The sequence below is a fragment of the Myotis daubentonii genome, chromosome 1, assembly GCF_963259705.1.
Source record: "Myotis daubentonii chromosome 1, mMyoDau2.1, whole genome shotgun sequence".
Lineage (NCBI taxonomy): Eukaryota > Metazoa > Chordata > Mammalia > Chiroptera > Vespertilionidae > Myotis > Myotis daubentonii.
This window is the reverse complement of record NC_081840.1, coordinates 978668-1006495: the sequence shown is the minus strand read 5'-3', so window position 1 is coordinate 1006495 and position 27828 is coordinate 978668. Positions and strand designations below refer to the sequence as shown.

Genomic DNA, 27828 nt, shown 5'->3' with positions numbered 1-27828 from the left:
GGGAGGCAGCACTGGGCCTGCGAGCAGGCCTGCCCGGGGCAGCGCCAGTGCCAGGAGCAGCCACCGCACGCTGCGTCCAGACCCGGTCACGCCGGTCCAGAAACCTGACATGGCACCTAGCCTCCAGTCCTCATCCTGCACAGGTCTGGGCGTTTCGTTCCCCTGTTATTTTTTTAAAGGTCCACTGAAACGTTCCCATCCTTACAAATTACTAAGGAAAACTGTCAGTTCAGACTTTACAAACAAAACCACTCGGAAGGATCAGCTGGTGTCATCCCTTTTTCAAAGGTTTCTTTGCTACGAATGTTCACACACAAAGGTAAGACCCCCCTCTGCACGCAGAGGGCCTGGGAAACGCCTGTTTTCCAAACGAAAGTTGATGAAAGAACAGACCATCCACAGAGAGTAAGAGCAACCACCCCGTGGCGTTGGCGGGACCAGTCAGGCTTCACGAGTGGAACGGCCCTGCTTTACCAGCAGAATGAGACATACTCACTACTTCTGTGCTTGGCCCTTCCTTCTCATCACCCTAAAGCTTCCCTTTCTCACAGCTGTCCTAGTATCAGGCAAGGCGAGGTCTAGTTCTAGGTTCTGAAACATCTGCATTTTCATGCTTCGCAGCTAAAAATTACAAAGTTACAAATTACAAAAGCTGCCCCAAGGCCATTTTCTCATTAAGAAACGAACACCACAACGTACAGATCAGATCCCGTGGGAAAGTCAGTGAGCTGTAATGATATTTCTTTTGCGACATCAAAAGCAGCAGGTACGGAATATAATTTGCTGAAATCATAAATACTGAGATTGCAATATGCACGTACAAACCACATTCAGGCTCAGCGCACCGGAAGCCTCCGTAAATACCTACACGTCTGGGGAAGTGCCGGTCGGTGCGCCCGGCCTCAGTACTCCCACTCGTCCGACTTCAGGTCCAGAAAGCTGAGGATGTTCTGGGCCAGCTTCACGGCCTGCTTCCGGGCCGCCTTGCACTGCTCCTCGCCCTGCGGGTCCACCGCGTCCAGGGCCAGCAGCTGCTTGGTGAGCAGCTCCTCCAGCCGGATGTAGTTCTTGTCAGTCCGGTTCCCGTCAAACAACAGGACCTCTCCCAGGATCTCCGACAGGTGGCCCAGGATGGCCCAGACGGCCCGGTGGGACGGGTGCTCCTCGCACACGAAGGCCTTCCGCTTCTCCAGCGCCTCCTTCAGGTCGATGTGCGTGATGAGGGTCTGCACGGCGATCACCGCCCTGCGCCGGGCCTCCCGGATGCAGGGGTTCTTCTCGAGGCTCACCTCGTCCAGCTGCCCGATCAGGGCCTGCAGCTCCGTCTTGGAGCTCAGGTACAGCTCGGGGGGGTTCTGCGCCTGCAGGAGCTCGTTTTTCATCTCTCTCATTCGCTTGAGGACCTTTTCTATTTTCAGGATGGAATGATTCTGTCCCAGGTCAAACGCATAGGTGGTATCTGCTTCCTCTTCCAAATCCAAATACTTCAGTAACTTGTTGATGTCCTCCACCACCTCCCGGCGGTAATTGCGGATCTCCGTCCGCCCGCACACGTCCAGCGCGTCCAGATCCGCGATCAGCCCCGAGAGCACGCACGACAGGTGCTTGCACGTCTCGTTGTTGGCCACGCCCATCAGCAGGGCGATCAGAGTGCCCCTGGCCTGGTTCACCTCGCACATCACGCAGTTGATTTTGGCCACGGAGGGGTGCGTGTCCTCGGAGAGCGGCAGGGACGGCTGCCGCTTCACGCAGTCCTCGATGATCTCCTGCACCGCGCAGATCCTGGTGAGGGTGTGGTAGCGCGCTTTGCGCAGGGACACCTTCCCGCCGGTCTTGACGTGCGTCAGCCTCAGGATGACGTCCTGAATGCCTTCGTCGAACTCCTCCGCCGCGCAGCCGCCGCCGCTGCAGAAGGGCACGACCCGGTCCCGCACCAGGGCCTGGGCCTCCTGGAAGATGTTCTGGATCTCCAGGCGGTGCGGGTGGTTGGCGTTCTGCTCCAGCTCCTTGAGCAGGCGCTCCGTCTCCTGGGCGGCCCGCTTCCGCGCCTGCTGGACGTCCCCCCTCCCTTCCGTGTCCACCGAGTCTATCTCGAAAAGCTGTTTCATCAGCATCCGCTCCAGCTTCTTGTAGTTCTTGTCGTCGGACAGCCCGCTGAAGCCGACCACCTGGGGCTCGATGCTCTTCACCTCCTTCTGGATCTCCTGCAGCCGGCTGATGTTGGGGTGTTGGTTTCCCATATCCATGCTCTGGTTGTGGTCAGTTTCACAAGCCCTGAAGGAGGAAAGAACGCAACTTAGTACACGCAGCGTCCGCAGGAGGGCGACCACAGGTTAGTTCCTTCTAAAATTCTCACTCTGAAAAGCTGTATTCAAAAGGGCTCGTCATTACTGCAGCCCGGAGAACAGCCATGCTCACGTACAGAAAGCAGTCACCGGGCAGGCATGGCTTCGTGACGGAGCGTCGAACCGGGAGGTCATGATTATCATTTCCCACCCAGTCAGGGCCCAGGCCCGGGTTCAGGCTTGATCCCCACTGTGGGGCGTGCAGGAGGCAGCCGATCCATGATTCTCTCTCCCCCGCCTCCCGTCCTCTCTGAAATCAATACATATACATATGAAAGAAAGAAAAAAGTCACCCCTCCCACACGGTTCAGTGGGTGAGCGGCCTATGAACCAGGAGGTCCCGGTCAGGGCACATGGCAAGCATCGACAATGAATGCACAAAGTGGAACAACAAACCGATGTTTCTCTCTCTAAAATCAATCAATAAGCCCTGGCCGGTTTGGCTCAGTGGATAGAGCGTCAGCCTGGGGACTGAAGGGTTCCAGGTTCGATTCCAGCCAAGGGCACATGCCTGGGTTGCGGGCTGGATCCTCAGTAGGGGGCGTGCAGGAGGCAGCCGGTCAGTGATTCTCTCTCATCATTGATGTTTCTCTTTCTCCCTCCCTCTCCCTCTCTGAAATCAATTTAAAAAAAATATTAAAAAATCAATGTCTTATTTTTAAAGGTGCTTGATCTTAGGGAAAAGAAGTGACTAACGAACTCGTGCTCCTGAAAACAACCTAACCACCCCAGTGACCAGGAGCAGGCCGGCGCCGGGGGCGGGCAGGAGCTGGGGGTGGGCAGGAGCTGGGCTCGGGCCGGATGGCAGGCTCCCCGGCTGCACAGGGCGCAGTCGCACCCCGTAAGTGTGGCACCAGCTGTCTGAACTCTCGCGGGGAGAGGGCACAGGCTCCCCGGCCCTCACCCTGGAAGCTGCTGTTGGCGCCAGCAGCTGGGCCTCCAGCAACAGGTCCACCCCAGCACCACCCAGGATCCAGGCCCGAGTTTCCGGAAGAACTACCCCGAAGAGAAACAAACACCCCCCAGGCGGCACCAGAGGCCCCACTTCCGGCCCTCTCGTCCCCCCCCCCCTCCCAGCACCCCGCACCCCTTCCCCGAGGGGCAGGGAGCTCCACAGGAAAAGGGAGGGCGCGACAGGGTCCGGGCTCTGGAGGCCGGTACCTCCCGGGCCCCATCATGCCCCCCCCGCCCGCCCCCCCGAATGTGACGGCAGTGACCTCCTCCGCCGCCAGCCTCCCTCAGGCCCAGAGCGGCGGGAGGCACGTTCTCAGGCCCCTGGGCCTCCGAAAAGCTGCTGGAGGGTGGAGGATGGAGGATGGAATATCCCCGGAACCCGATCCCCGGGGGTCCGAGCCAGGAACCCGCCCCGGGCCTCGCTCCTCCACTCCCGGCCCCCCGGCGCGTTACCCAGAGAAGGTCTAGCGGGCGGGCGGCTCCCGCAGGCGAGTGGCGAGGTGGAAGGTCAGCCCTTCACGGGGTGCGGCGCCGGAGCTGGGCCCCCCGCGGCATCCCTCGCGCCCCTCCCGGCTGGGTCTGAGCGGGGCAGCCGGTCAAGGGGCCGGCGGCGGCGGCGGCAGCTACTGGCTGCAGCGGCCGCTCCGGGCGTGTCCCCCGGGTCCCCGACGCGCCCACCGGCCTGACCTCACAATGGCCGCGCGGGGAGGGGGCGCCCCGGCCCGGCCGGGAGCGAGTGAGCCGGGGAGGGCGCAGGGGGGCCGGCCCGGCGCCGGGAGCCTGGCTCGGAGGCCCTGCCCGCCGGCCGCGTTGGGTCCGGGGCCGCCGCGGAGGGGGCCCGCGCCGCGCTCACCTGTGCCGCCCGCGCCATCGCGCGCCCCGCCGCCGACGCCCTGAGACTCCGCGGCTCCCGCCGGCGTCCGGCCCCGCGGCCCCGCCCCGGGCCGACCGCCGCGGTCCCTGGGAAAACGGCCTCCGGCGCCCGCCCGCGGCCCCCGCCGCCCCCGCCGCCGGCCGCCGCGCGCAGCCGCCCGGAAAGGCCGCGGCCCAGGACCGGCCGCCGGGACCCCCGCGCCGTCGCGTCGCCGCCGCCGCCGCCGCCCGGCCCATCGGGGGAAGCGCACGGTCGGCCCGCCCCTGCGACCTGCGACCTGCCGTCAAGCAGCCCCGCGCGCTGTCGCGACTCTGCCGTGCGCCGCGGGCGCCGGGTCGTGGCCCATGGCGGCCTGGCGGGTCCTCGGGAAGCGCCGGCTCCCAACGCTCGGCCGCGCCTTTGCGGCCCGCGGCTGTCGGCTCGCCCCGGAGCGCGGCGCCGAGTGCGGGGAGGCCGCGCCGAGCCGGGTGAGTGGGGCCGGGAGGGGGGACCGCCCGCGGGGACGCTCAGGCCGCGCCCCCTGTCACCTGTGCGCCCCTCAGGGACACCGTGCTCCCCGCGCACCTGTGCGGGCCCCCCATTGGACACCGTGCGTCCCGCACGCTGCGGCCCCGCGGCGGCTGCTGAGCCCGGTTCCCGCGTAGCCCTGGGTCCGAGGGAGCCGACGCACTTGGCGCAGAGGCGGGGAGTCGTGCTCACCCCGAGGGCTGCCATCCCTGTGGCGGGAGAGCCCTCCTGCGCGCGACATGGGCGGTTTCCTGGCTTATCGGCTTCGTCGAGATGAGTAGGGTTTCGCCCCGGCCCGTGTGGCTCAGTAGGGAGAGCGTCGGCCCTTGGACGGAAAGGTCCTGGGTTCGATTTTGGCCCAGGGCGCGCACCTGGGCTGCAGGCTCCTCCCCGGCCCGGGGGCGGGGGGCGCGTGCAGGGGGCAGCCCAAACCGGTGTCTCTCCACGTTGCTGTTCCTCTCGTCTCGCCCCCCCCCCCCCTTTCCCTGAGGAGTCAATGGAGGAACATCCGCGGGTGAGGATTAGCCGCTGCAACAACCGGGTTCAGTGCCTTCTCGCCGCCGCCGCCCGTGGCCGCCGTGTCTGCGTTTCTCTTCCCTGGAAACCGCGCTGGTTGGCACGTTCCTGGCCGCCGAGGTCAGCCCGGCGGCAGGAAGGCAGGCGGTCCGTTAGCGCGTCTTTGGGGAAGTGGTTCAAATGGGAGTCGAGGCCTTTATTCCAGCGCACATGCAGGTGTTGGCTCCCGGCTGGGAGTGGGTTGCAGCTAAAACGTTTAAACGAAGCATGCAGATAGGGCCACCAGGTTCACCAACATGCAAATAGGGTCACCAGGTTCACCAACATGCAAATAGGGTCACCAGGTCACCAGGTTCACTAACATGCAAATAGGGCCACCAGGTTCACCAACATGCAAATAGTGTCACCAGGTTCACCAACATGCAAATAGTGTCACCAGGTTCACCAACATGCACACACGGCCACCAAGTTCACTAACACCACTGAGGGAGGCTGGGTGTGCCTGCTTTACAGACGGATGAAAAAAGCCCATTTTAAGAATCCCAGGATGTGCCTTTCTGGATATTTTCGCTCCTCTGGGTCTGTTGTTACTAACAGTGTTTTGTAAACGTGGCTTTGAAGTTCTGTCTCTTAGTCTTTTAAAAAATGATCATTATTATTTTTTTGGTCTGCAGGCCAACTCCTTACCCACCGAGCCAAACTGGCCAAGGCTCCTTTACAGTTTAGACAAGGAGTTACCAGGGCAACGGGTCCCCCGTCGCTGGGCCTGTGGGCTGGTCCCTGTGACAGTGGTGGCAGCTCACGCTGGGCAGCAGGGTCCCGAGCAGGTGTCTGCCAGGCCCTGGTAGGGCACCCGCGCCGCTTACCGTGGCTGGTCCCGGGAGCAGCCCTCCTGCGCTCTCAGGCTGCGAACCCTCAGAGGTGGCGATTGTGATGACCAGGAAGGGGGCCTTGCCCGGGTCCAGCATTGTGACTGGTGGTGGTTTTAGGATGTGGGCCTCAGCATGCCAGGTGTGCCCGGCCCGGGGCGGAGAGAGCAGCTCTCAGCCAGGGCAGGGGTGTGTCCTGAGTGTTTGGCCCCTTTGTGTGCTGCCTGAGGGGTAATTAAGCTCCTGCAGCACCAGAGATCGTTGTCTTTCAGGCTTTGATTTTAAACATCCGGTCTTCTTCAGAGTCACAGGTGGTGAGCCTTTTGTTTTATTTATCTGTGTAGATATACTTTAATCCCGTGTGTCTAGTTTAGCCTGCACATTCTTTCTTTGAAAAATATTTTTTTAATGATTTCAGAGAGAGGGGAGAGGGAGAGAGAGATGGAAACATCAATGATGAGAGAGAATCATGGATCGGCTGCCTCCTGCACGCCCCACCCTGGGGATCGAGCCTGCAACCCGGGCCTGTGCCCTTCACCGGGAATCAAACCCTGACCTCCTGCTTCATAGGTCGATGCTCAACCACTGAGCCACGCCGGCCGGGCCAGCCTACATATTCTTCATTTGTCCTTGTCCTGCCCTGAATGAAGGAGCCCTCTTCTGGGACCTGGTTGGGTGCGGGGGTCCTTTTCTGTGGGGCTGGTTTGCCTGGCATCCGGCGAATAGGAGGCTAGGCCTCCCACCCCAGGAGGAAGCGGCTTTCGGTTCCCATCTCAGAGAGCACCCCGCACTCTGTCCTGCCAGGTTCTGTTCTGTCATCTTTGCCTGTTTCCCCAGCGGCCAGCAGTGCAGCCCGGACTCGGAAATGGCTCTGCGCTGTGGGCGGCACTTTGGGGGCGCGGCTGGGGGACCCTCTCGGCTTCCAGCAGGGGGCCCGGGGTGGGCTGTGCTGGGGGACCTCAGGGACCGCCGTGGAGCGGGGTGGGAGCAGGTGGCTGCAGGGCGGGGCAGGAGAGGCGGTGTGCACGGCCCAGCTGGTCGTTTACAGGGAGAGAGGAACGCTGAGGCCTGGTCTACGGGCAGGAGGGCTGGGCCTCGGGCGGGACTGCTAGTCCCTGCTTGTCTCCCGTTTAGACGCTATGCTGTGCGAACCATCAATTACAGCAATTATCCAAACCTCAAAGGGATTTTTCCTTTTACTGAAGGACTTTTTCCTCTCCCAAGTGCCTTCTTCCTTTAAATAGCAGCGCTTGAGTGAGCAGACGGGTCATCTGGTTGTTTTTCTTTGTTAATCTTCACCCGAAGATATTTTTTCCATTGATTTTTAGAGAGAGTGGGAGGGAGGCGGGGAGAGAGAGAGAGAAACATTAATGTAAGAGACACATCGATTGGTTGTCTCCTACACACACCCCGGCTAGGGCTGGGGATCAAACCTGCAACCCAGGTACGTGCCCTTGACCAGGAATTGAGCCCGAGACCTTTTGGAGCGCAGCCGATGCCCTAACCACTGAGCCACCGGCCAGGGCCAGCCAATCTGTTTGCGGAGGCGCACAGAGCGGGTAACCTCCACCGCCACTGAGAGGAAATCTCTGCAGTTCTGATAGAGGACTGCCGACGGTTGAGAGTTGCCGGGGTCCAACCCCAGCAGGTCCAGGGGTCCCCAAAGGTGTGGATGGAGTCGGCGAAGAAGGAATGACATGGAGACAGCGTTCAGTTGATCAGCAGCCTAGCCAGGATCTCCAGCCAGGATCTCCAGCCAAGTTCTGTGTCCATGTTCTCTTGCTAGGTTCTCCAGCCATGTTCAGTCACCAGGTTCTAGTCAGGTTCTCTTGCCAGTTTCTGTAGTCAGGTTCAGTCCAGGATCTTTTGCCATGTTCTCTCCAGCGAAGTTCTTCTGTCTCTAGGTTCTGTGTCTAGGTTCTGACTAGGTTCTGTGTCTAGGTTCTGTCTTCTAAGTTCTGTCTCCTGTTGTCTTGTTACATCTGTATTTATACCAGTTGATTCCAATCCTATCAATCTCTATTCCAAAGGTTAGGGCATTTCTTATCTCCATTCCAGGGAGTAAAGATTATGTAGCTTAAGCATGATTGTTCGTAGTTAAAGTGATTAATTACCCGCCTGGCACTTAGTTGAGGGGTTTTATTCCCTCCCTAACTTCAGGGGAAAATCCCTACCTAGTGAAACAACCTTTCTCAGAGAGGTGACCTTGGTTAAAACACATAGTGCCAAGAAGGTGAGCAAACATATTAAGAACAGTATGCCATATATGCCAGGTCCCTTGAAACAGCAAGGATGGACCGGATCCCAGCAAATTCCCCCTTTTTTATTTTTTAAAAGCAGGCATTAAAAAGAAAAACCCCAAATACTCTCTTGTATCCATTTTAAGAGTAGGATTGGCGCTTTCCGCTATTACCTGAGTCCTGATCTATCACCCCAGGGAGAGCTTGCCAATCCTGCACTTTCCCGGGGTGGAAAGGCTGCAGTGGGGTTAAGGATAAGGCTCCTTGGGCCTACCTCCTCCCATGCCATTACATTTACCTTTCCTTCCTCAGAAAAGCATGGACATACTTCTTGAATAAAACGTTCTATCTGACTGGGAGTAACCTTAATTCCTCTGCTAGCAAGCATATGTGTTAAAAGATCAATACAGAGTCTTATTTCTTTAGACTCAGTATGGCACATCTTCTCAATCTAAGTTCTGTACTATCCACCTTCTTACCCTACTTATCATGTATGGGGGGGTCTGTAGTACCCTGGTGGAGTCCTACCCGTCCCGAGTGTGGGGTTCTCAATGGGGTGGGGGTGGGGGCTTACCTAGGGGAATCCTGTTCCAGGGGTCCCCAAAGGTGTGGATGGAGTCAGCGAAGAAGGAATGACACGGAGACAGCGTTCAGTTGATCAGCAGCCTAGCCAGGATCTCTAGCCAGGATCTCCAGCCAAGTTCTGGTCTTTATTGTCTTGTTACATCCGTATTTATAGCAGTTGATTTTAATCCTGTCAATTTCTATTGCAAAGGTTAGGGCGTTTCTTATCTCCATTCCAGGGAGTAAAGATTATGTAGCGTAAGCGTGATTGTTTGTAGTACCTGCCTGGCACTTAGTTAAGGAGTTTTATCCCCTCCCTGACTTCAGGGAAAAAATCCCAACCAGGGGAAACAACCTTTCTCGGAGAGGTGACCTTGGTTAAAACACACAACGCTAAGGGGAGCAAACATATTAAGAACAGTATGCTATATACGCCAGGTCCCTTGAAACATATGCTGTGCAGATGTTTCTTTCCTGCAGCGACTGTGTCAAGCAGCAAGGATGGACCGGCTTCCGGCAGAGAGTATGATCAGAGTTCACCTGGAAAGGAGGGGTCCAGCAGAGAGTGGAAGGGAAACTCGGAGCCACTGGCATGCCGGCCCCTCAGCTCACTCTGTGCTGTGCAGGTCGCGGGAAGCCATCATTGTGGGCGGCACCCTCCACGTCTCCTGCAGGGAACCTGTCGGGAAGAGCCGGGTGCCCTCTGGGTGGTGGTGAGCCAGGTACACGCACGTTGGGGTGGGGTCGCCCCACCTCGCTGCTGGCAGGGCCGGCCTCCCCGGCTGAGGCGCAGCTGCCTCGGTCCCTGCCGGGAAGGAGGCCTGGGCCTGTGCCGGACGAAAGCCCACGGCCAGGCCGCCAGCTCTGCTCTGCCTCCGCTCACCGCTGCCGGGCCGGAGTCGCCTCCGGTTTCTAAGAATATCCGAGCCTCCCGGATGCCAGGCTGTGCGGAGAAGTCCAGTGACAAAGGGGCTTCTGCTTCACAAACACGCAGGAAAGTGGTGGTTGGACATCGGTCTTGGAATGACGGGAACATTTTATTTATTTATTTATTTATTTATTTTAAATATATTTTATTGATTTTTTACAGAGAGGAAGGGAGAGGGATAGAGAGTTAGGAACATCAATGAGAGAGAAACATCGATGAGCTGCCTCCTGCACACCGGCCACTGGGGATGTGCCCGCAACCAAGGTACGTGCCCTTGACCGGAATCGAACCTGGGACCCTTCAGTCCACACGCCGACGCTCTATCCACTGAGCCAAACCGGTTAGGGCAACGGGAACATTTTAAAGACCCACGGGTTACGGCCCTGCCCCTGCTTGCTCAGAGGACTCTTGGGCCGGCCCCGAGGATGAGGATGAGGAGCACTGTCGGGTCTTAGCAGATGGGTGTCTTCCTTCCCCCAGGGCCGCGCGCTCCCGTGGCAAGAAGGCCTTCAGTCCCTTCCGGCCAGCCCTGCCCTTGGGACTTTCCGCTTTGGCGGTGCCTCTGGGTGGCCCAGCTTGCCTTCCCAGTGACACGAGAGGGACCTTAGCAGCACTGGACAGAAGAATGATTGTGTAGGAAGATGCTTGAGTCTGCAGGAGGGAGGGAGCGCAGGGTGGCAGTCACACTGAACGAGGCGGCGGGTGCTGGCGTCCGAGTGGGGGTGAGCGGTGTCACCCGTGACCGCAGCAGCGACAGCCATGGCTAGACCTCCCCCCTCTCCCTCCCGCCACTTTCGGAAGCAGGTCAGCCTGGCTCCCCACTTCCCTGCAGCTCTGACCTGTCCACCTGCACAGCGGCCCCTCCCCCCACAGGGCGTACGACCGAACACTCCACTCCCGTGGTCTGCTTCTCTGAGAGTTTACAGAAACTTGGAGACTCGTCAGTCAGCTATGGAAAAACACTCTTTTAAAAATACATATATGTATGTCTATGTATAGGTATGTTTTTCACCGAGGATACTTTCCATTGATTTTTAGAGAGAAAGGGAGAGAGAGGAAGAGACAGAGAGAAACATCGATGTGCATGAGCTGACCCAGGAGGAATCCAACCCGGGAACCTTCAGTCCACAGGCCAGCACTCTATCCACTGAGCCAAATCGGCTAGGGATATATATATATATATATATATATATATATATATACACACACATACATACACACACACACATACACACACACATATATTTATACTAGGGGCCCAGTGCACAAATTTGTGCACCTTGAAAGGAACTGTGGGCCATGAGGCTGCAGTGGGCACAGGGGCAGGTCTTGGCCCATCCTTCACACCCCTGCCCGGCCCTTCCCACCGCGGCCCCGGTCCCCTGTCTGCTGGCAGCCCTACTCCTGCTGCCGCTGCTCACACCCGCTGATGGCACAGAGCGACTGGGGTCTACGCCAGCAGTGGGTGTGAGTGGCAGCTGCTGCCCTGATCGCCCCTCAGGAGCAGGGGGAGGTGGAGAAGAAGTCCTCAGGGGCGATCAGGGCCAACAGCCATAGCTCGCCCCACTGACGGCGCCGAGTGGGTGTGAGCGGCAGTGCCAGCTGCGGGTGGGACCAAAGAATTTTCAGTAATCACCAGAGGCTCGCCCCAGTGACAGCGACCAGCGCCCCCACTCACCTGCTCCGCCATCCCGCCGCAGCCGACGCTCGCCGTGTCTGTGCTCTGCCGCCTGCTGCCGATGGCCGCCACGTTCAGCGTGCACCCTTAGTGGTCAGCGCATGTCATAGTGACCGGTTGTTTGGTTGTTCCGTCATTCGGTCTATTTGCATATTAGGGGATTTTATGTATATATATTTATATTTTAATCTTTGTCTGAGGATATGTTTTTATTGATTTTTAGAGAGAGGAAGGGAGAGAGAGAAACATCCATGGTTGCCTCCATGCATCCCTGACGAGGGATCGAACCCACGACCCTTGGTGTACAGGACGGCACTCCAACCCCCGGCCGGGGCAGTGATCCCGGCTCGCTCAGAGCTCCTGGGCGTCCCGAGGCTAGTTCGTCAGGAGATGCCGTGTCTAGTTAAACTCTGGTCCGTGTCTTTCCATCAAATCGTTCATCTCAGTCAAGCTTTTGGAAGATGATGTGGACTTCAGTTGGCTGTCGAGTGTAATTTATGTACAGTAAAGTGAATGCACCCATGTTACTTGTGCATCTGGTGAGGTTTTTTTTTTAATATTTTTATTGATTTCAGAGAGGAAGGGAGAGGGAGAGAGAGATAGAAACAACAATGATGAGAGAGAATCATGGATCGGCCGCCTCCTGCACACCCCACACTGGGGATCGAGCCCACAACCCCGGCCTGTGTCCCGACCGGGAATCGAACCCTGACCTCCTGGATCATAGGCCGACGCTCACCCACTGAGCCACGCCGGCCGGGCTAGACATGTTTTTATGTGCTTGTTGCTGTCTCTGTATCTTCAGAGAAACTTATTTAGCGATTTTGCCCATTTTCCCACCTGGTCGTCCGTTTTGTGGCTGAGTTTGGCGAAGTGTGTGAGTGTGAAACCGGACGCCCAGCTTGCCGTGTCTCCTTCCCCTGGGCCGTCTCCCTCGGGCAGGGTCCCGGGCAGCAGAGCCGGTAGCTGGGGGCGGCCGGTCACGGGCTCTTGTTTCACGGATGCGGCTTTGGTGTCGAAGGCGTGTTTGCCGTCTCTGAGGCTTACATCTGCGGCTGCCTTTTACCGGTTCTGTAGCTTCAGATTGTACCTTCAGGTCCCTGAGGTTCTGAGGGAATGCCGGCCCCAGCGCGGAGCTCAGGCGGAGGTCTTGAGCAGGAGGGCGGGCCCTCCGCCCTGGTGAGGTGTCGGGCCAGCGTCCTTCCAAAGCGGGACACGCGGGCGATCGGCCGGTCAGCTTCTGCCGCCGCCGCTTCCCCGAGTCGCGTGTCAAAAGAGCCCCTGCGTTCTGTGCTGTGCCAGGTCTCGAGGTTCTGCCCTCCCGGGACATCGTGCCACGACTGGATCGGACCCCCAGATAAACACTCAAACCTGCGGCCCGTTCACTTCCACGTCCCCGAAGGCGAGTCCGCAGCGGAACAGAAGCTGCGGGAACTCCGGCAGGAAACGCAGGAATGGAACCAGCAGTTCTGGGCCAACCAGAACGTGACTTTCCGCAAGGTCAGTCCGCGGCCGGCCACCGGGGGCGCTGTGTCCCCAGCGCTCGCTCTGCCTTCAGGGTCGAGGGCTCCCAGGCCCTCAGCGTGGGCCGGTGTCCTGTCCTGTGACCCGGTGTCCTGTCCTGTGACCCGGTGTCCTGTCCTCTGACCCGGTGTCCTGTCCTGTCACCCGGTGTCCTGTCCTCTGACCCGGTGTCCTGTCCTGTGACCCGGTGTCCTGTCCTCTGACCCGGTGTCCTGTCCTGTCACCCGGTGTCCTGTCCTCTGACCCGGTGTCCTGTCCTCTGACCCGGTGTCCTGTCCTGTGACCCGGTGTCCTGTCCTCTGACCCGGTGTCCTGTCCTGTGACCCGGTGTCCTGTCCTCTGACCCGGTGTCCTGTCCTGTGACCCGGTGTCCTGTCCTCTGACCCGCGAGATGCCCGAGGGCCTCGCTCTGGTTTACAGCCGCTGACCGGCGGCGGGATTGGTTCGGTTCTGTCCGCGCCATTTCCAGAACCTGTGGACGAGGCGTATTTGTGGGTTTTGGGTGTGTTTTTGTTTTTGTTGATCCTCATCCGGAGGGTGTTTTTCCATTGATTCTTAGGGAGAGTAGGAGAGAGGGAAAGAGAGAGAAACATGGGTGTGAGAGAGACACATCGGCTGGTTGCCTCCTACACGAGCCCCGACCAGGGCCCGGGCCAGGGAGGAGCCTGCAACCGAGGTACGTGCCCTTGACCGGGGTCGAACCTGGGACCCTTTGGGGTGCCATTTTTAGTTTTCTGAGGAAACTCCGTACTGGTCTCCATAGTGGCTGCTATGCATATACTTATTAAATCAATATATAACTACATGAAAAATATCCATCAGCCCTGGCTGGTGTGGCTCAGTGGATAGAGCGTCAGCCTGTGGACTGCAGAGTCCCAGGTTTGATTCTGGTCAGGGCACATGCCTAGGTTTCCGGCTTGATCCCCAATGGGGGTGTGCAGGAGGCAGCCAATCAATGATTCTCTCTCATCATTGATGTTTCTCTCTCCCTCTCCTTTCCTCTCTGAAATCAAAAATATATATTTAAAAAGAATCCATCGGCCGGTTTGACTCAGTAGTTAGAGTGTTGGCCCTCGGCCACAGGTTCATGGGTTTGATTCCCAGTCAAGAGCATGCACCTGGGTTGAAGGTTCGATCTCTGGCCCGGTTGGGGCGCATGCAGGAGGCAACCAATTGATGTGTCTCCCTCACATCGATGTCTCTCTCTCTGTCTGTCTGTCTCCTCCCCCTCCCTTCCACTCTCTCTAAAAAAAAAATCAATGGAAAAACCATCCTCCAGTGAGGATTAAAAACATAAATAAATAAACAAACAAGCACAACACTTTTAACTAAATTGAGACATTTGAAAACTGGCCCTTCCTTCTTTCCTTCCTCCCTCCCTCCCTCCCTTCCTTGCTTTCTTTCTCCAGAGCTCTGGGGCTGTGTCCCGCCAGGGGGGACACGGGGTGTGGGGGCAGAGGGGGTCTGATATTTGTCTTTTTTTAGGAAAAAGAAGAATTTATTCACTCAAGACTAAAAGCAAAGGGCCTGGGCCTGAGAACTGAATCAGGTGAGTTCGTTTGTTCTTTTTCTTGCTTAAGTAACGGCATGAGGAGCTCAAAAGGAGAGAGTTCGGGGGGCGGGGCAGGCGCCCCAGGGACTCAGTGGACAGCCCTGCCTCCCCTGCTCCCTCCACTCTCTGCGAGGTCGCCCTCCGCTGACCCCGGCTCATTTCCAGCGCATGGCCTCCTCCGCCCTCCGGCACCAGCTCCTGGTCTGGGGGGGGGTCCCAGACTCCCCTGAGCGAAACGGGGAGGCCCCCTCCAAGTGTCCCGCCTTTGTCTCCCTGCCCGGCTACCTCTCAGCGTTTCCGCTTTCCCTGTGCTTTAACCTCGCGGTAGTGCCGCCTGTTGGCTCTCTGCCCGTTGCAGTGACTTCCTCGTGGGTGTGGCCGGGCCTGTAAGTGGGGTGGGCAAGCTTTTCTGTAACCGGCTGCAGGGTAAGGAGATATTCTGGGGGCCCGGGGTCTGCCTCCCTCCGCAGCTGTGCCGTGTGCCGAGGGGCCAGTGTGCCCAGCAGGCACCGCTGACAGTCCCGGCTGCAGTCGGCAACGCGTGCCCCAAACCCACTCTCGGCAGCACAGCCAGGCGTCCCACCCACAACCAGTCCGACAGCGCGCCCAGCTGGTCCATCCGCCCTGACTGCAGGATGACAGCCCCGCCTCCCTGCTGCCCCCCTGCCCGGCACTCCGACCTGGCAGCAAAGGGACCCAGGACACCGGTCCTCCCGCCTCAGGCCCGCTGGCCCCGCCCCGCACCCCCTCGGCTGCCTCCGCCTGTTTATAGCTCCCGGTGCGAGGAGGCAGCCAGCCCAGGCTGGCCCGGGTCAGGCCAGTGGGGCGGCCCTGGACAGCAGAGGGCCAGGCTGGGGTTGTGTTGAAGGAGCGTGGCTGCTGCCATGGAGACGGGGCTGGGCACAGTGCGAGGACAGCGCCTGACGAACCGTCTGCGTCCAGGAGACAAGTTCAGCGCCGACAGCAGGGTGGGGCAGGGTGGGACGGTGGGACGGTGGTTTCCAGTAAACGTGGGTGAGTTAGGGGTCCGCCCATCTTTTTTTTTTTTTTTAATTGATTGATTGATTTGAGAGAGAGAAACATCAGTTAGTCGTTCCACTTACTTACACACTCGCTGGTTGCTGCTTGTGTGTGCCCTGGCCAGGGACTGAACCGACCTGGGTGTATGGGTGAAGCTCTAACCACCGAGCCACCTGCCAGGGCACTTTTTCTTTTCTTTCTTTTTTTTTTTTTTTTAAATATTTTATATATATATTTTATTGATTTTTCACAGAGAGGAAGGAAGAGAGATAGAGAGCCAGAAACATCGATGAGAGAGAAACATCAACCAGCTGCCTCCTGCACATCTCCTACTGGGGATGTGCCCGCAACCCAGGTACATGCCCTTGACCGGAATCGAACCTGGGACCCTTCAGTCCGCAGGCCGACGCTCTATCCACTGAGCCAAACCGGTTTCGGCTTTTCTTTCTTTTTTAAAGAGCATTTTATGAGTTTATTAGAGTCAGACTGACCACATTGCCAGGAAGTAAGATCTCAAATGCTCTTCTCCCTCTTACATTTACTCCTCCGTCTTTTATTCTTGATGCTATTGTAAATGGAATAGTTTTCCTAGTTTCATTTTCAGATTGTTTGTTGCTGGTGTATAGAAATCAGTTGACGTTTATATTTTGATCTTGTGTCCTGCAACCTTGCTAGACTTGTTTTTTAGGTCAGTAGTTGTTTGTGGGTTCCTTTCCCTGAAGTATTCATGTGTAAATTGAAATTTATTTCCAGGTCAAAAGGCAACACTGAATGCAGAAGAAATGGCTGACTTTTATAAGGAATTTCTAAGTAAAAATTTTCAGAAGCACATGCATTATAACAGGTAGGTGTTTCCTTTTTTCTTATTGCTCCCACGAGGACATTTTTCTATTGATTTTTAGAGAGAGTGCAAGGGAGGGGGAGAGACCGAAAGAGAGAAACATAGATGTGAGAGAGAGACACCGATCGGTTGCCTCCCACAAATGCCCCGACTGGAATCAGGGATTGAGCCTGCAACTAAGGTACATGCCCTTGACCAGAATCGAACCCGTGACCCTTCAGTCCACGGGCCAATGCTCTATCCACTGAGCCTCACCAGCTAGGGCTATCAGGTCCTATTGATGAGTAGTCATTCATTCTATCAGATGCAGTGGTGGTATTGTGGTGGTCTGTTTTTAGAGAAGGTTTAATGGTACATAATGGCGTGTATTTCAGGTGAAATGATAGGATGTGATGTTTGAGATTTGCTTTATTATTTATTTTAATATACATACTAGAGGCCTGGGGGTTCCCTCAGTCTGGCCTGTGCCCTCTCGCAGTCCGGGACCCCTTGGGGGATGTCCACCTGCCGGCTTACATGGGGAGCGGGCCTAAGCCAGCAGGCGGACATCCCCTGAGGGGTTCTTTTTCTTTTTTTTCTTTTTATTTCTTTTCTTTTTTTTAATATATTTTATTGATTTTTTACAGAGAGGAAGGGAGAGAGATAGAGTTAGAAACATCGATGAGAGAGAAACATCGATCAGCCGCCTCCTGCACAGCTCCTATTGGGGATGTGCCCGCAACCCAGGTACATGCCCCTGACCGGAATCGAACCTGGGACCTTTCAGTCCGCAGGCCGACGCTCTATCCACTGAGCCAAACCGGTTTCAGCACCCTGAGGGGTTCTTAGCACTGCCGCGGAGGTGGGAGAGGCTCCTGCCACCACTGCTGCGCTCGCCAGCCATGAACCCGGCTTCTGGCTGAGTGGCACTCCCCCTGTGGGAGCGCACTGACCACCAGGGGGCAGCTCCTGTGTTGAGTGTCTGCCCCCTGGTGGTCAGTGTGCGTCATAGTGACCGGTTGTTCCGCTGTTTGGTTGATTTGCATGTTAGCCTTTTATTATATAGGATTTTTTTATTTCAGAGAGGAAGAGAGAGGGAGAGAGAGAGATAAAAACATCAATAACGCCCTAACTCAGCAGTTCTCAACCTGTGGGTCGCAACCCCTTTGGCGGTCGAACGACCCTTTCACAGGGGTCGCCTAAGGCCATCCTGCATATCAGATATTTACATTACGATTCATAACAGTAGCAACATTACAGTTATGAAGTAGCAACGAAAATAATTTTATGGTTGGGTCACAACATGAGGAACTGTATTTAAAGGGCCAGAGGTTGAGAACCACTAACCTAACTATTTTGGCTCAATGGATAGAGTGTCAGCCTGCGGACTGAAGGGTCCCAGGTTCGATTCCGGTCAGGGGCATGTACCTTAGTTGCGGGCACATCCCCAGTAGGGCGTGTGTAGGAGGCAGCCGATCGATGTTTCTCTCTCATCGATGTTTCTAACTCTCTATCCCTCTCCCTTCTTCTCTGTAAAAAATCAATAAAATATATATTTAAAAATGAAAGAAAAGAAACATCAATGATGAGAGAGAATCATGGATCAGCTGCCTCCTGCACACCCCCTACTGGGAATCGAGCCTGCAACCCAGACATGTGCCCTGACTGGGAATCGAACCTGGGACCTCTTGGTTCCTGGGTTGGGCAGAGCTTGGCTTTAAAATGTAACAGTGGCGGCATCGCGTGGAGCAGGAGAGGCAGCAACTAGCCCAGTGATGGCGAACCTTTTGAGCGCGGCGTGTCAGCGTTTTGAAAAACCCTAACTTAACTCTGGTGCCGTGTCACATATAGAAATGTTTTGATCTTTGCAACCATAGTAAAACAAAGACTTATATTTTTGATATTTATCTCATATATTTAAATGCCATTTAACAAAAATCAACAAAAAAAATGAGTTCACGTGTCACCTCTGACACGCGTGTCAGAGGTTCGCCATCACTGCCCTAGAGCCTGGTGGTGCCGGCCGAGGCCGGGAGCTGGGAGAGCGAAGGTACTGCTGGTGCCGCGGGTGCTCTGAGCCGTAACGCTGCTCAGCCGACCGGCAGCAACTTTCTCTGGACCTCGGCGTCCCTCTGAGAGCTGGACGTGTGCTGGTGGCTCTCTGAGCGGAGAGGGCCGGAGCCCGCCCGCTGTCCCCGCGGAAACGGAGAGCCCTCCCTTCCCGGCACCTGTCAAGGCCGGTCGTCTGCGTGGGGGGGCACCTGCTTCTCCTGAAGGCAGAACAGCTCCTGGGATCTGTGTCGTCGTTTTCCGGGAAGCCCAGCTCACTCGGGGCCCCGGCCCCATTCCTGGCACGTGAAGTGGACGGCAGTGTAAAGAGGGTTCTCACCGGCATCCTGCCGGCTGTCGCTCATTCTTGCATCGGCTCATGTGGCGGGAAAGCCTGGCACTTGGCCTCCCAGCCTCCGAGGCTCCGCCCCGAGGGTCTGGAATGTGTGTTCCGCTGTGGTCACGGTCCAGCTTCGCCACTCGCTGCCCCCAGTCGGGGCATTTGCAAGTGTGGGGTGTTCTGTAAGGCAGTCGCAGGCGAGCAGGCCGGGACCGGGGCCCCAGCCCAGTCTTTGTCAGAAGCCGTGGAGCTGCCCCTTCAGAGACCCAACTTCCACAGACGCACAGGCCACCGCGGGAGCGGGCGGGGCTCTGACGCTGGCAACACCGCCGTAGCGAGCCCCTCACCGGTGCCTGGTTTCATGCTTCTGAGGCAGGTCAGTGCCAAGGTCGCGAGGCCCCCTCGCTCAGTCACTGTCCCTGCAGGAGACCCTGGGCTGAGAGGCCCCGGCTTCCGAGGGCGGCTCTGCAAGCTTTCAGCAAAACCCAGGCGGCCTGCAGGGTGGGCGCCGAGGGGTTGGCCCTCACTGGCATCCCTGAGTTGCCTCTTCTCAGCCTGGGCAAGTCCAGGGGGAGGGGGGGGGAGGGAAGGCGTTCAGGGACAGCTTGGCCTTCCTGAGGCCGAGAGAGGAGGGGCAGTCAGGTCACCCGCCTCTCGGTCAGTCCTCAGTGTCCGGCTGGGAGTCACCGCTGTCCGTTCCTCCACAGGGACTGGTACAAGCGTAACTTTGCCATCACCTTCTTCATGGGCAGAGTGGCGCTGGAGCGGGTTTGGAACAAGCTGCGACCGAAGCAGAAGACCCGAAGCTAGGAGCCCGCCGGCCACACCCACCCGCGCGAGCTTGGCGGGAAGCGGCTGGTTCTCGGAGCGTGTTCCCGGGACCCAGCCGGGGCGTGTTCCCGGGACCCGGCCGGGGCGTGTTCCCGGGACCCGGCCGGACCGTGTTCCCGGGACCCGGCCGGACCGTGTTCCCGGGGTCCGGCCGGGGCGTGTTCCCGGGACCCGGCCGGGGCGTGTTCCCGGGGTCCGGCCGGACCGTGTTCCCGGGACCCAGCCGGGGCGTGTTCCCGGGACCCAGCCGGGGCGTGTTCCCGGGGTCCGGCCGGGGCGTGTTCCCGGGACCCAGCCGGGGCGTGTTCCCGGGACCCAGCCGGGGCGTGTTCCCGGGGTCCAGCCGGACCGTGTTCCCGGGACCCAGCCGGGGCGTGTTCCCGGGACCCAGCCGGGGCGTGTTCCCGGGACCCAACCGCCTGCCGGTGGCCGGGGTCCCAGCCCTTCTCCCTGGGCCCCGGCTTAGGGCAGTGCCAGGCAGCAGGGAGCATGTGGCCCTGGTGCCGGGCCAGGTGGCTCTGTCCCGCCCGGACTCCCGCTGGCTCTGGTCACAGAAGTGACGTTAAATAAAGCCCAAGCCCTGTGTGCCTGTGTGTTGTGTTCCGAATTCCTCCAATTTGGATAGAGAACAGCGCGGCGGGCCTTGCCCTGACTCCTCGGACGGGAGTGCCAGGCAGCTGCTGCAGTGCCCCGGCCTCAGGGACCCGGGACCCGGGACCAGGGACCACGCCCGGAAATGCAGCTGCCCTGCCTCGGGGACAGACAGGAAGCAGGGGCGGGTCAGAGGCACCTGGGAGAGCTCCCCATGTGCTCCCGGGAGGTGCCCCACCCCCTTTTAAATCTTTTAAAGCCAGCACTGTTGGGGGGGGGGGGCGTGTGTCACACCTGCAGGAGGGGACACCTGCCTCGGCAGCCAGGCCATGTCAGTAGCGAGCCACTCGGCAAACAGACGGCTCCTGTTGTTGTTTAATGTTTGTGTTGATTTCAGAGAGAGGAAGGGAGAGGGAGAGGGAAACATCCATAAGAGACATTCACCCGCTGCCTCCTGCACGCCCCCTACTGGTGACGGAGCCTGAAGCCCGGGCATGTGCCCTGACCGGAATCGAACTGGTGACCTCCCGGCGTCTGGGTCGGCGCTCAGCCACTGAGCCACACGGCCAGGGCAGGGCTCCCTTCTTGGTTTCTAAACATTTAAGATTAAATGACTAGGAGCCCTGCCCAGTTTGGCTCAGTGGATAGAGCATCGACCTGCGGACTCAAGGGTCCCAGGTTCAATTCCTTGAGGTTCGATTCCGGTCAAGGGCATGTACCTTGGTTGCAGGCACATCCCCAGTGGGGGGTGTGCAGGAGGCAGCTGATCGATGTTTCTCTCTCATCGATGTTTCTGACTATCCCTCTCCCTTCCTCTCTGTGAAAAATCAATAAAATATATTTAAAATTAAAAAAATAAAATGACTGGGAAATGTCACTTTAAGTCGCAAATAAAAGGAGAACAAATTGTAAGTAATGTTATTCTGACCCTGAAATGTGTATGCTCAGGCCCGCCAGGCCAGGTGGTGTGAGGTGATTCCCTGTCACAGCCGTGGGCGGGGGGGGGGGAGCATTTCTGGGGCTACCTCAGGGGGACACCCTTCCCCAGAAACCTCTGTGATACAGGTAATGCTTCTGTGACTATACCAGGAGAGTCCCCCAGACACCGAAATGCGCGCTTTAGTGGGTGAATTGTATGTATGAGTTACAGCTCAACAAAGCTGTTTAGCAAACAAGAGTGCTTTTGTGTATGTGCATAAAATCTCATCTTTTTAACTTTAAAAAATAAATAAAAGAGGCTTAATTTCTTATGTGCAAAAGAAAAGATAATGCTTCTGTTTCTGAATTAAAAGTAAAAGGAAGGTGAGCCTCTCCCCCTGTGTGCTGGGGCCGAGTGCGGGCACTGTGTTTTAGCTGCTCTCATTCGCTTGCGGAGCGCCCGGGGGGCCTCGGGAGGGCACGGGGACCCGGGCCCCCCACACCGCTCTGACGCTGCTCTTCCCTTGTGGTGGTTTTTTAAAATATATTTTTATTGGCTTCAGAGAGGGAGGGGGGAGAGAGAGAGATCAATAATGAGAGAGAATCATGGATCGGCTGCCTCCTGCACGCCCCGCACTGAGGATCGAGCTCGCAACCCAGGCACGTGCCCTCACCCCCTTGACCAGGAGTCGAACTGTGACCTGAAGCCCGCAGGAGCTGCCAGGGGCGACAGGCCTCTGCTGGTCACTCACCTTTCCTGGGAGGGGTCAGCCCCGGGTTGCCAGCAGGCCCCGCCCACTGGGAAGGAGAGGGGAGTGGGTGTGTAGGAACCTGACCCCTGTGCAGGGCAGCCCCCCCTCGGAGCGAGGTCACCTCAACAGACATGCCAGGCCCGGAGGCCCAAATGGAGAAGACGTGCGAGTGTGTGTGTGTGTGTATGTGTGTGTGTGAGAGAGAAAATGCACGTGAAGTCCACCGTTCTGCATGTGCAGCTCCACGGCCCTGAGCGTGTTCACACTGTGCAGCCGTCACCACCATCACCTCCAGAACGTTTAGTCTTCCCAGACTGAACCGTGCCCCCTTACACACCAGCCCCTCCCTCCCCCGGCCCCCTCTGCCCTGGCCCCTCCCCCTGCCCCCGGCCCACCATCTGTCTGTCTCTGTGTCTGAGTCTGACTGTCCAGGGACCTCGGGGCAGTGGAACCACCGTGTCTGCCTTTCGTGCCGCCTCTCCGCCTCTCCCCGAGCCCGGTGCCCTCGGGCCCTCCATGCTGCAGCCTGTGGGCCGGTCCCGTCGTTGCGGTGCCTCTTCCCTCGGAGCCTCCCAGGCCTCAGGCCCGGAGGTGAGCCTCGCGCTGCTGCTCCACTCCCTGAGCAGTGCTCACAGCACCACTGCGCCCGCCCTGCTCTGGGCAGAGGATGAGACAGACACCGCCTCGGGCCACCCTGCTGTCTCGTGCCCCTGCCCGCCTAGTGGGGCAGCCTTGCTGGGCAGTGTCCCAGCTCAGAAGTTCTGCTCACCCCCCTGTCTTCCAGGAAAGTCATTTCTTCCCTTTCATGCCACGGGACATGACCGATCCACGTTCTGAAACGCCCGGCTGCTCCCGGCCGCGCCTGTGAGCGCTGGCGACGGGCCTGCACTTGTATGTCTTCGGGATCTCCGCTCTGCCCCGGGTGGAAAAGCCCCCTCAGAGCTGAGGGAGGAGGGGCCGCTGGAGGGCGAGGTCTTCCGTCCACGGTGGTTTCCATCCAGGTATTTGGGGTTATAAGCTCCCCTGGGTCCCCCTCCAACCCCCCCAGCACACACCCCCAAAGACCAGTTTCCCATCAAAGCACTCAGGTTGGCGCGAGCGGCAGGTGGCAGGACTAACAGGGGCAGAGCCCAGGCGGGGAGGCCTCAGGCTGCTGGTCTGTTCCTTTATCGCTGCCTCTACCCTGCCCCGAGCGCCCACCAGCCATGCTGGGCAGACGGGCAAACCGCTGGCGCTGGCTGTGAAAGGCCGGTCCATCTGCCAGGAAATCCCGTCCTGAGAGCAGCCGCCCTGCCCGTCCTGGGTGCTGGCGGGGCCCGGCAGGACGCCTCGCCGTGACCGGGGCCTTGCTTCCCATGAGAGCAGGGGCCCCCGTCCGCACAGGTCCTGCTCCCCTGGGTGCAAATGAGATAGGATCTGCCCTGGCCAGTGTGGCTCAGTGGATAGACTGTCAGCCTCCGGACTGAAGGGTCCCGGGTTCCATGTGCCGGGTTGTGGGCTCAATGCCCAGCGTGGAGCCTGTGGGAGGAGCCGATCAATGGTTCTCTCGCTTCACTGACGTTTCTCTCCCTCTCCCTTCCGCTCTGAAATCATACAAAAAACATATTTTTAAAAAGATGGGCTCTGACCAGCTGGTGGTGGAGATGCAGGGCTCAGGGGCCACCGGGGGCCATAGCTGCCCAGCCCAGAGGATGTGGCCTCCGACTGTGGGCAGAGCCGAGTCTGTCTGTGCCCCCAGCCTCTCCCTGCCCGGGCGCCTCGCAGGAATAAGCGTGTGAGTGAGCGCGGCTGTGGCTCCGGGACCCTGGACCAGGTCACAACGGGGAGAAGCCTTCCGTCTGCCCAGTGACCTCAGGGTGTGGGACAGCTCCGTCCCCGCACGAGCTTCTGCTAGACGCTTGGCCTGCAGGCGCCATAGGGGTCTGCTTCTGTGGTCCAGGGCGAGAGCCCCGAAGGTGTGAGCGTGGGCTGGGTGGGTCCCCCCGAAGGTGTGAGCGTGGGCGGGTCCCCCCCTGAAGGTGTGAGCGTGGGCTGGGTGGGTCCCCCCGAAGGTGTGAGCGTGGGCTGGACGGGTGTAGGTGAAGGCCCGGGACAGGGCAGCCAGTCCAGGAGAGGATTTGTGAGGCTGTGTCCCTGCGAGGCAATGTAAACTCTCTCTTAGCCCTTTTTTTTAATACATTTTTATTGATTTCAGAGAGGAAGGGAAAGGGAGAGAGGGAGAGAATCAGTGATGAGAGAGAATCATTGATCGGCTGACTCCCGAGTGACTCTCCCTCTCCCTTCTTCTCTGAAATCAATAAAAATGTATTAACAAAAAGAATCGGACTTTGCAGATGCCATTACTCAGGGAATCAGGATGAGAGCAGCCTGGATTCAGGGTGGATCCAGAGACCCTGGGAGGGAGGCCCCGGGAAGGGGGGACCGAGGCTGGAGTCACGCATCTCCAGGCCCAGGACTCACCTGGTGGAGCCCCCGGAGGCAGGAGAGGCCGGGACCAGGCTCTCGGAGCCTCCGAGGGAACTGCCCGGCCTCGGTTTCCGACTTGCCTCCAGGCTGTCTGAGAACAGCGTCTGTGAGCCCATGGTACCGGCCCAGGAGTCACCTCAGAGCTGTGAGCAAGCAGGAGGAACGGAGGGCACTTGGGGATTGGGTCGGTCGATGAGCGGTCCTGGAAAAGAACAGGATTTGTGTCTGATGGGTCAGCACCTTCTGGAATGAATCAATCGATGGAAATTTCCGGAAGTCCTGCTAAAAGCCTCTGCCTGAACCTACTCCCCAGGGCCGCGAGCATGGGCAAAGCTTCTGTCTCATTTACTGCAGTGAAGTGGGCACTGGGGTGGGGTCCAATGGCCACATCAGAGCTGAGGCCTAGTGGCCCATTTCCCCTTTCATAGCCTCAGTTTCTCCATCTGTAAAATGGGCAGGGCGGGGGAAAGGGGTGTGAAGTGCTTTGTGTCTGTGTCAATGCCAGGGACCAGGGCGGCTCCTGGTCACCGAGTTGAGTTTCTATGCAGACGGGTTTCCAGGTGCTGACAACGGGTAGAGGCTGAGGGCGCACGAGGCTCAGCTGGACCCTCCCAGCCAAGTCCAGGTGAGGGGCTGACCTGGGCATCCTGAGGCTGGGCTTTTCCCGTTCTAGCCCTCTGCGATGGCACATGCATCTGTGTGCTTCCCTAGTCAGGCCTGCCTCCTCCTCCTCCTGCCTCCTCCTCCAGGCTGCCCTCCAGAGCTGAGCAGAGCCTGGCACAGTTGGCAGCTCGTTCAGGGCACTGAACACCTGCAGGGCTGAGAGCCTTCCTATGGGCGGGCAGCCAGCTCTGCCTGCTCCAGGGTCTCCTCAGGCCTGGCCTCCCCCCTGCACAGGTGGTGGGCAGGGCAGAAGCTGCTCCTGTGGCTGGAGCCTGCTGCCCCTGGGAGGAACTTCTGAGTCCACCTTTAGTTTTATTTATTTATTTTTAAATATATATATATATATATATATATATATATATATATATACACACACACACACACACACACACACACACACACACTAGAGGCTCGGTGCACAAAAATTTGTGCACTCGGGGGGGAGAGGAGGTCCCTCAGCCTGGCCTGTGCCCTCTCGCAGTCTGGGATTCCTCAGGGGATGACCACCTGCTGGCTTAGGCCCGCTCCCTGGGGGATTGGGCCTAAGATGGCAATCAGACATCCCTCTGGCAGCCCGGCAGCCCTCGGGGGATGTCCACTTGCCAGCGGGGAGCAGGCCTAAACTACAGTCGGACATCCTTAGTGCTGCTGAGGATGCAGGAAAGGCTCCCACCACCACCGCTGTACTGGCAGCCATCAGCCTGGCTTGTGGCTGAGCAGAGCTCCTCCCATGTGAGAGCGCCCTGACCACCAGAGGGCAGCTCCTGCATTGAGCGTCTGCCCCTTGGTGGTCAGTGTGTGTCATAGGGACCAGTCATTCCCAGTCCTTCTGCTGTTAGGGTCAGTTTGCATATTACCCTTTTACTATATAGGATAGAGGCCTGGTGCACAGGTGGGGGCCAGCTGGTTTGCCCTGAAGGGTGTCCCGGATCAGGGTGGGGGTCCTGCTTGGATGCCTGGCCAGCCTGGATGAGGGGATGATGGCTGTTTGCATCTGGTCACACCCCCTTCAGGGTGGGGGGGGTCCCCACTGGGGTGCCTGGCCAGTCTGGGTGAGGGGCTGAGGGCTGTTTTCAGGCTGGCAGGTGACTGAAGCTCCCAACCTCTCCTTTTTTTCTTTTTTTTTTCCTTTTAATTCTGGGATTTATTTACCTTCTATAGCTGTCACTGGAACTGAGAGCTGGCTTTAGCTCTGAGGCTCGGCTCCAGCTCTGAGACTTCGGCTGCTGAAAGCAGGTATCTGGGTTTGTTTGGCTTCTATAATTGAAACACTGATGCAACCCCAGCTCTGAGGCCTGGCTGGCTGAAAGCAGGTTTCTGCGGTTTGTTTAGCTTCTATAATTGCAACATTGTTTCTTAGAGTGCAGCTCAGAGTCCGGCAGCGACAGGCGGGGAACCTTGGCTTCCTCCATCACTGGAGCAAGCAAGCCTCCTGTTCGCTTCAGCTGCCTGGCTGCCGGCCGCCATCTTGGTTGGCAGTTAATTTGCATATCACCCTGATTAGCCAATGGGAAGCATGTCAGAGGTATGGTTAATTACCATGTTTGTCTATTATTAGATAGGATATATATAATTTTTATTAATTTCAGAGAGGAAGGGAGGAGAGAGAGAGAGAAACATTAATGATGAGAGAGAATCATGGATCAGCTGCCTCCTGCAGGTCCCCTACTGGGGATGGAGCCTGCAACTAGGGCATGTGCCCCGACCGGGAATTGAACCCTGACCTCCTGGTTCATAGGTCGACGACGCACAACCACTGAGCCATGCCAGCTGGGCTGAGGCCACCATTAGCTTGCCTCCCACCCACAGCTCACCTTTCTCCTGGGCATTTCTGGGGTGTGTGGTCCAGGTCCAGGCTGGACCAGCACAGAGGCCTGGCAGGAGGAGAGACGTGACAAGTCTCCCAAACATGACTGTGAATCCACATCATCCAGGGACCAAGAAACCCGCTGGAGAACAAGCTGGCGTGACCACCGTCCACAAATCAAGGCATAGGTAGCAGGTGTCTGCTGGGAGGAAGGAGGGAAGCCAGCTCGGAGGGCGGGCGGGTCGTGGGGCCCAGGGCAGGTTAACGAGCCTGGTTGGGTGAACCAGACCAGCACTGGTGTGAGGTAACTCTCCCACCCCCATCCCAGGGGGAGCCCCAGGGAGCAGGGCAGAGCTGGGGGAGCAGACGACACCAGGACTCGTCTGCACTGATGACAGCCAGCACCTGGGTGTTGACTGTTTACTCCGTGCTTGGTCCATCCGTCCATCTGTCCGTCTATCTGTCCGTCTATCTGTCCGTCTGTCCATCCACCTGCCCATCCATCCGTCCATCTGTCCATCCATCCGTCCGTCCCCCCGTCAGTCCCCGCTGATTGAGAAGCACTCTGTTCAAGAACCTGAGCGAGGTGTGGGGTCTATGGAGGGGGACAGGCAAGAGATACCACAGGAATGAAGGTGGGGTCTGTGCCCAGAAGCCTCACAATGATGAGAGGAGGCCTCGCTCGGTGGAGGGAGCACCGGGAGTGCGGTCTGGCACCCCGTTCACCGAGGGGGCGCAGCTGTGGCTGGGAGCGGCCTGCGCCGACTCAGCAGACCTGCACCTGCATGGCTATTTTTGTATAAAAGCTGGAAAAAGCTCTCCATCTGCTGGTCTGCGGTGGCCCAGGTCTGTGTCCTTGAACAAGTCCACGCCCTTTCCGGAAGGCAGCCGTCCCAGGTGAAAGGGGCGGTGTGTGTGTGTGTGTGTGTGTGTGTGTGTGCGCATGTGGCCACAGCTCCTCCAGGGGCGTCAGTCACGCAGGCGAGAGCATTTTCTGGAGCGCATCAGCGGTAGCCTGAC

The 27828-nt window shown here is 58.2% G+C and overlaps 2 protein-coding genes across 5 annotated transcripts; one reads left to right on the top strand and one right to left on the bottom strand.

Annotated features, from left to right (window-relative positions):
• Positions 1 to 447: 447 nt before the first annotated feature.
• Positions 448 to 5000, bottom strand: BAG5 (BAG cochaperone 5). Of its 3 annotated transcripts, none has more exons than XM_059685537.1 (2): positions 4873 to 5000; positions 448 to 2274 (listed from the first exon to the last, which is right to left on the bottom strand). In XM_059685537.1, the coding sequence occupies exon 2, from the start codon at positions 2244 to 2246 to the stop codon at positions 903 to 905; it is 1344 nt and encodes a 447-aa protein (XP_059541520.1). In that variant the 5' UTR covers positions 2247 to 2274; positions 4873 to 5000; the 3' UTR covers positions 448 to 902. The 3 variants fall into 3 exon arrangements, with proteins under 3 accessions (XP_059541520.1, XP_059541505.1, XP_059541512.1); XM_059685522.1 differs by lacking the exon at positions 4873 to 5000 and adding an exon at positions 4153 to 4373; XM_059685529.1 differs by lacking the exon at positions 4873 to 5000 and adding an exon at positions 3753 to 4075.
• Positions 4470 to 19692, top strand: LOC132228739 (cytochrome c oxidase assembly factor 8). 2 transcript variants are annotated; one of them, XM_059685686.1, is made up of 5 exons: positions 4470 to 4640; positions 12778 to 12975; positions 14485 to 14548; positions 16325 to 16415; positions 18379 to 19282. In XM_059685686.1, exons 1-5 carry the CDS (start codon positions 4518 to 4520, stop codon positions 18473 to 18475), a joined length of 573 nt encoding a protein of 190 aa, XP_059541669.1. In that variant the 5' UTR covers positions 4470 to 4517; the 3' UTR covers positions 18476 to 19282. The 2 variants fall into 2 exon arrangements, with proteins under 2 accessions (XP_059541669.1, XP_059541664.1); XM_059685681.1 differs by lacking the exon at positions 18379 to 19282 and adding an exon at positions 19488 to 19692 and having other exon boundaries at positions 4472 to 4640.
• The last annotated feature ends 8136 nt before the right edge of the window (positions 19693 to 27828 follow it).

What these genes read in the sequence shown, in the direction of transcription:
- BAG5 (XM_059685537.1), bottom strand. Translation starts at nt 2,246, where the DNA reads ATGGATATGGGAAACCAACACCCCAACATCAGCCGGCTGCAGGAGATC.
- LOC132228739 (XM_059685681.1), top strand. Translation starts at nt 4,518, where the DNA reads ATGGCGGCCTGGCGGGTCCTCGGGAAGCGCCGGCTCCCAACGCTCGGC. An exon ending in AGAACGTGACTTTCCGCAAG is followed by an intron (nt 12,976 to 14,484) that starts GTCAGTCCGCGG and finishes GTCTTTTTTTAG; the next exon opens with GAAAAAGAAGAATTTATTCA. An exon ending in GGGCCTGAGAACTGAATCAG is followed by an intron (nt 14,549 to 16,324) that starts GTGAGTTCGTTT and finishes ATTTATTTCCAG; the next exon opens with GTCAAAAGGCAACACTGAAT.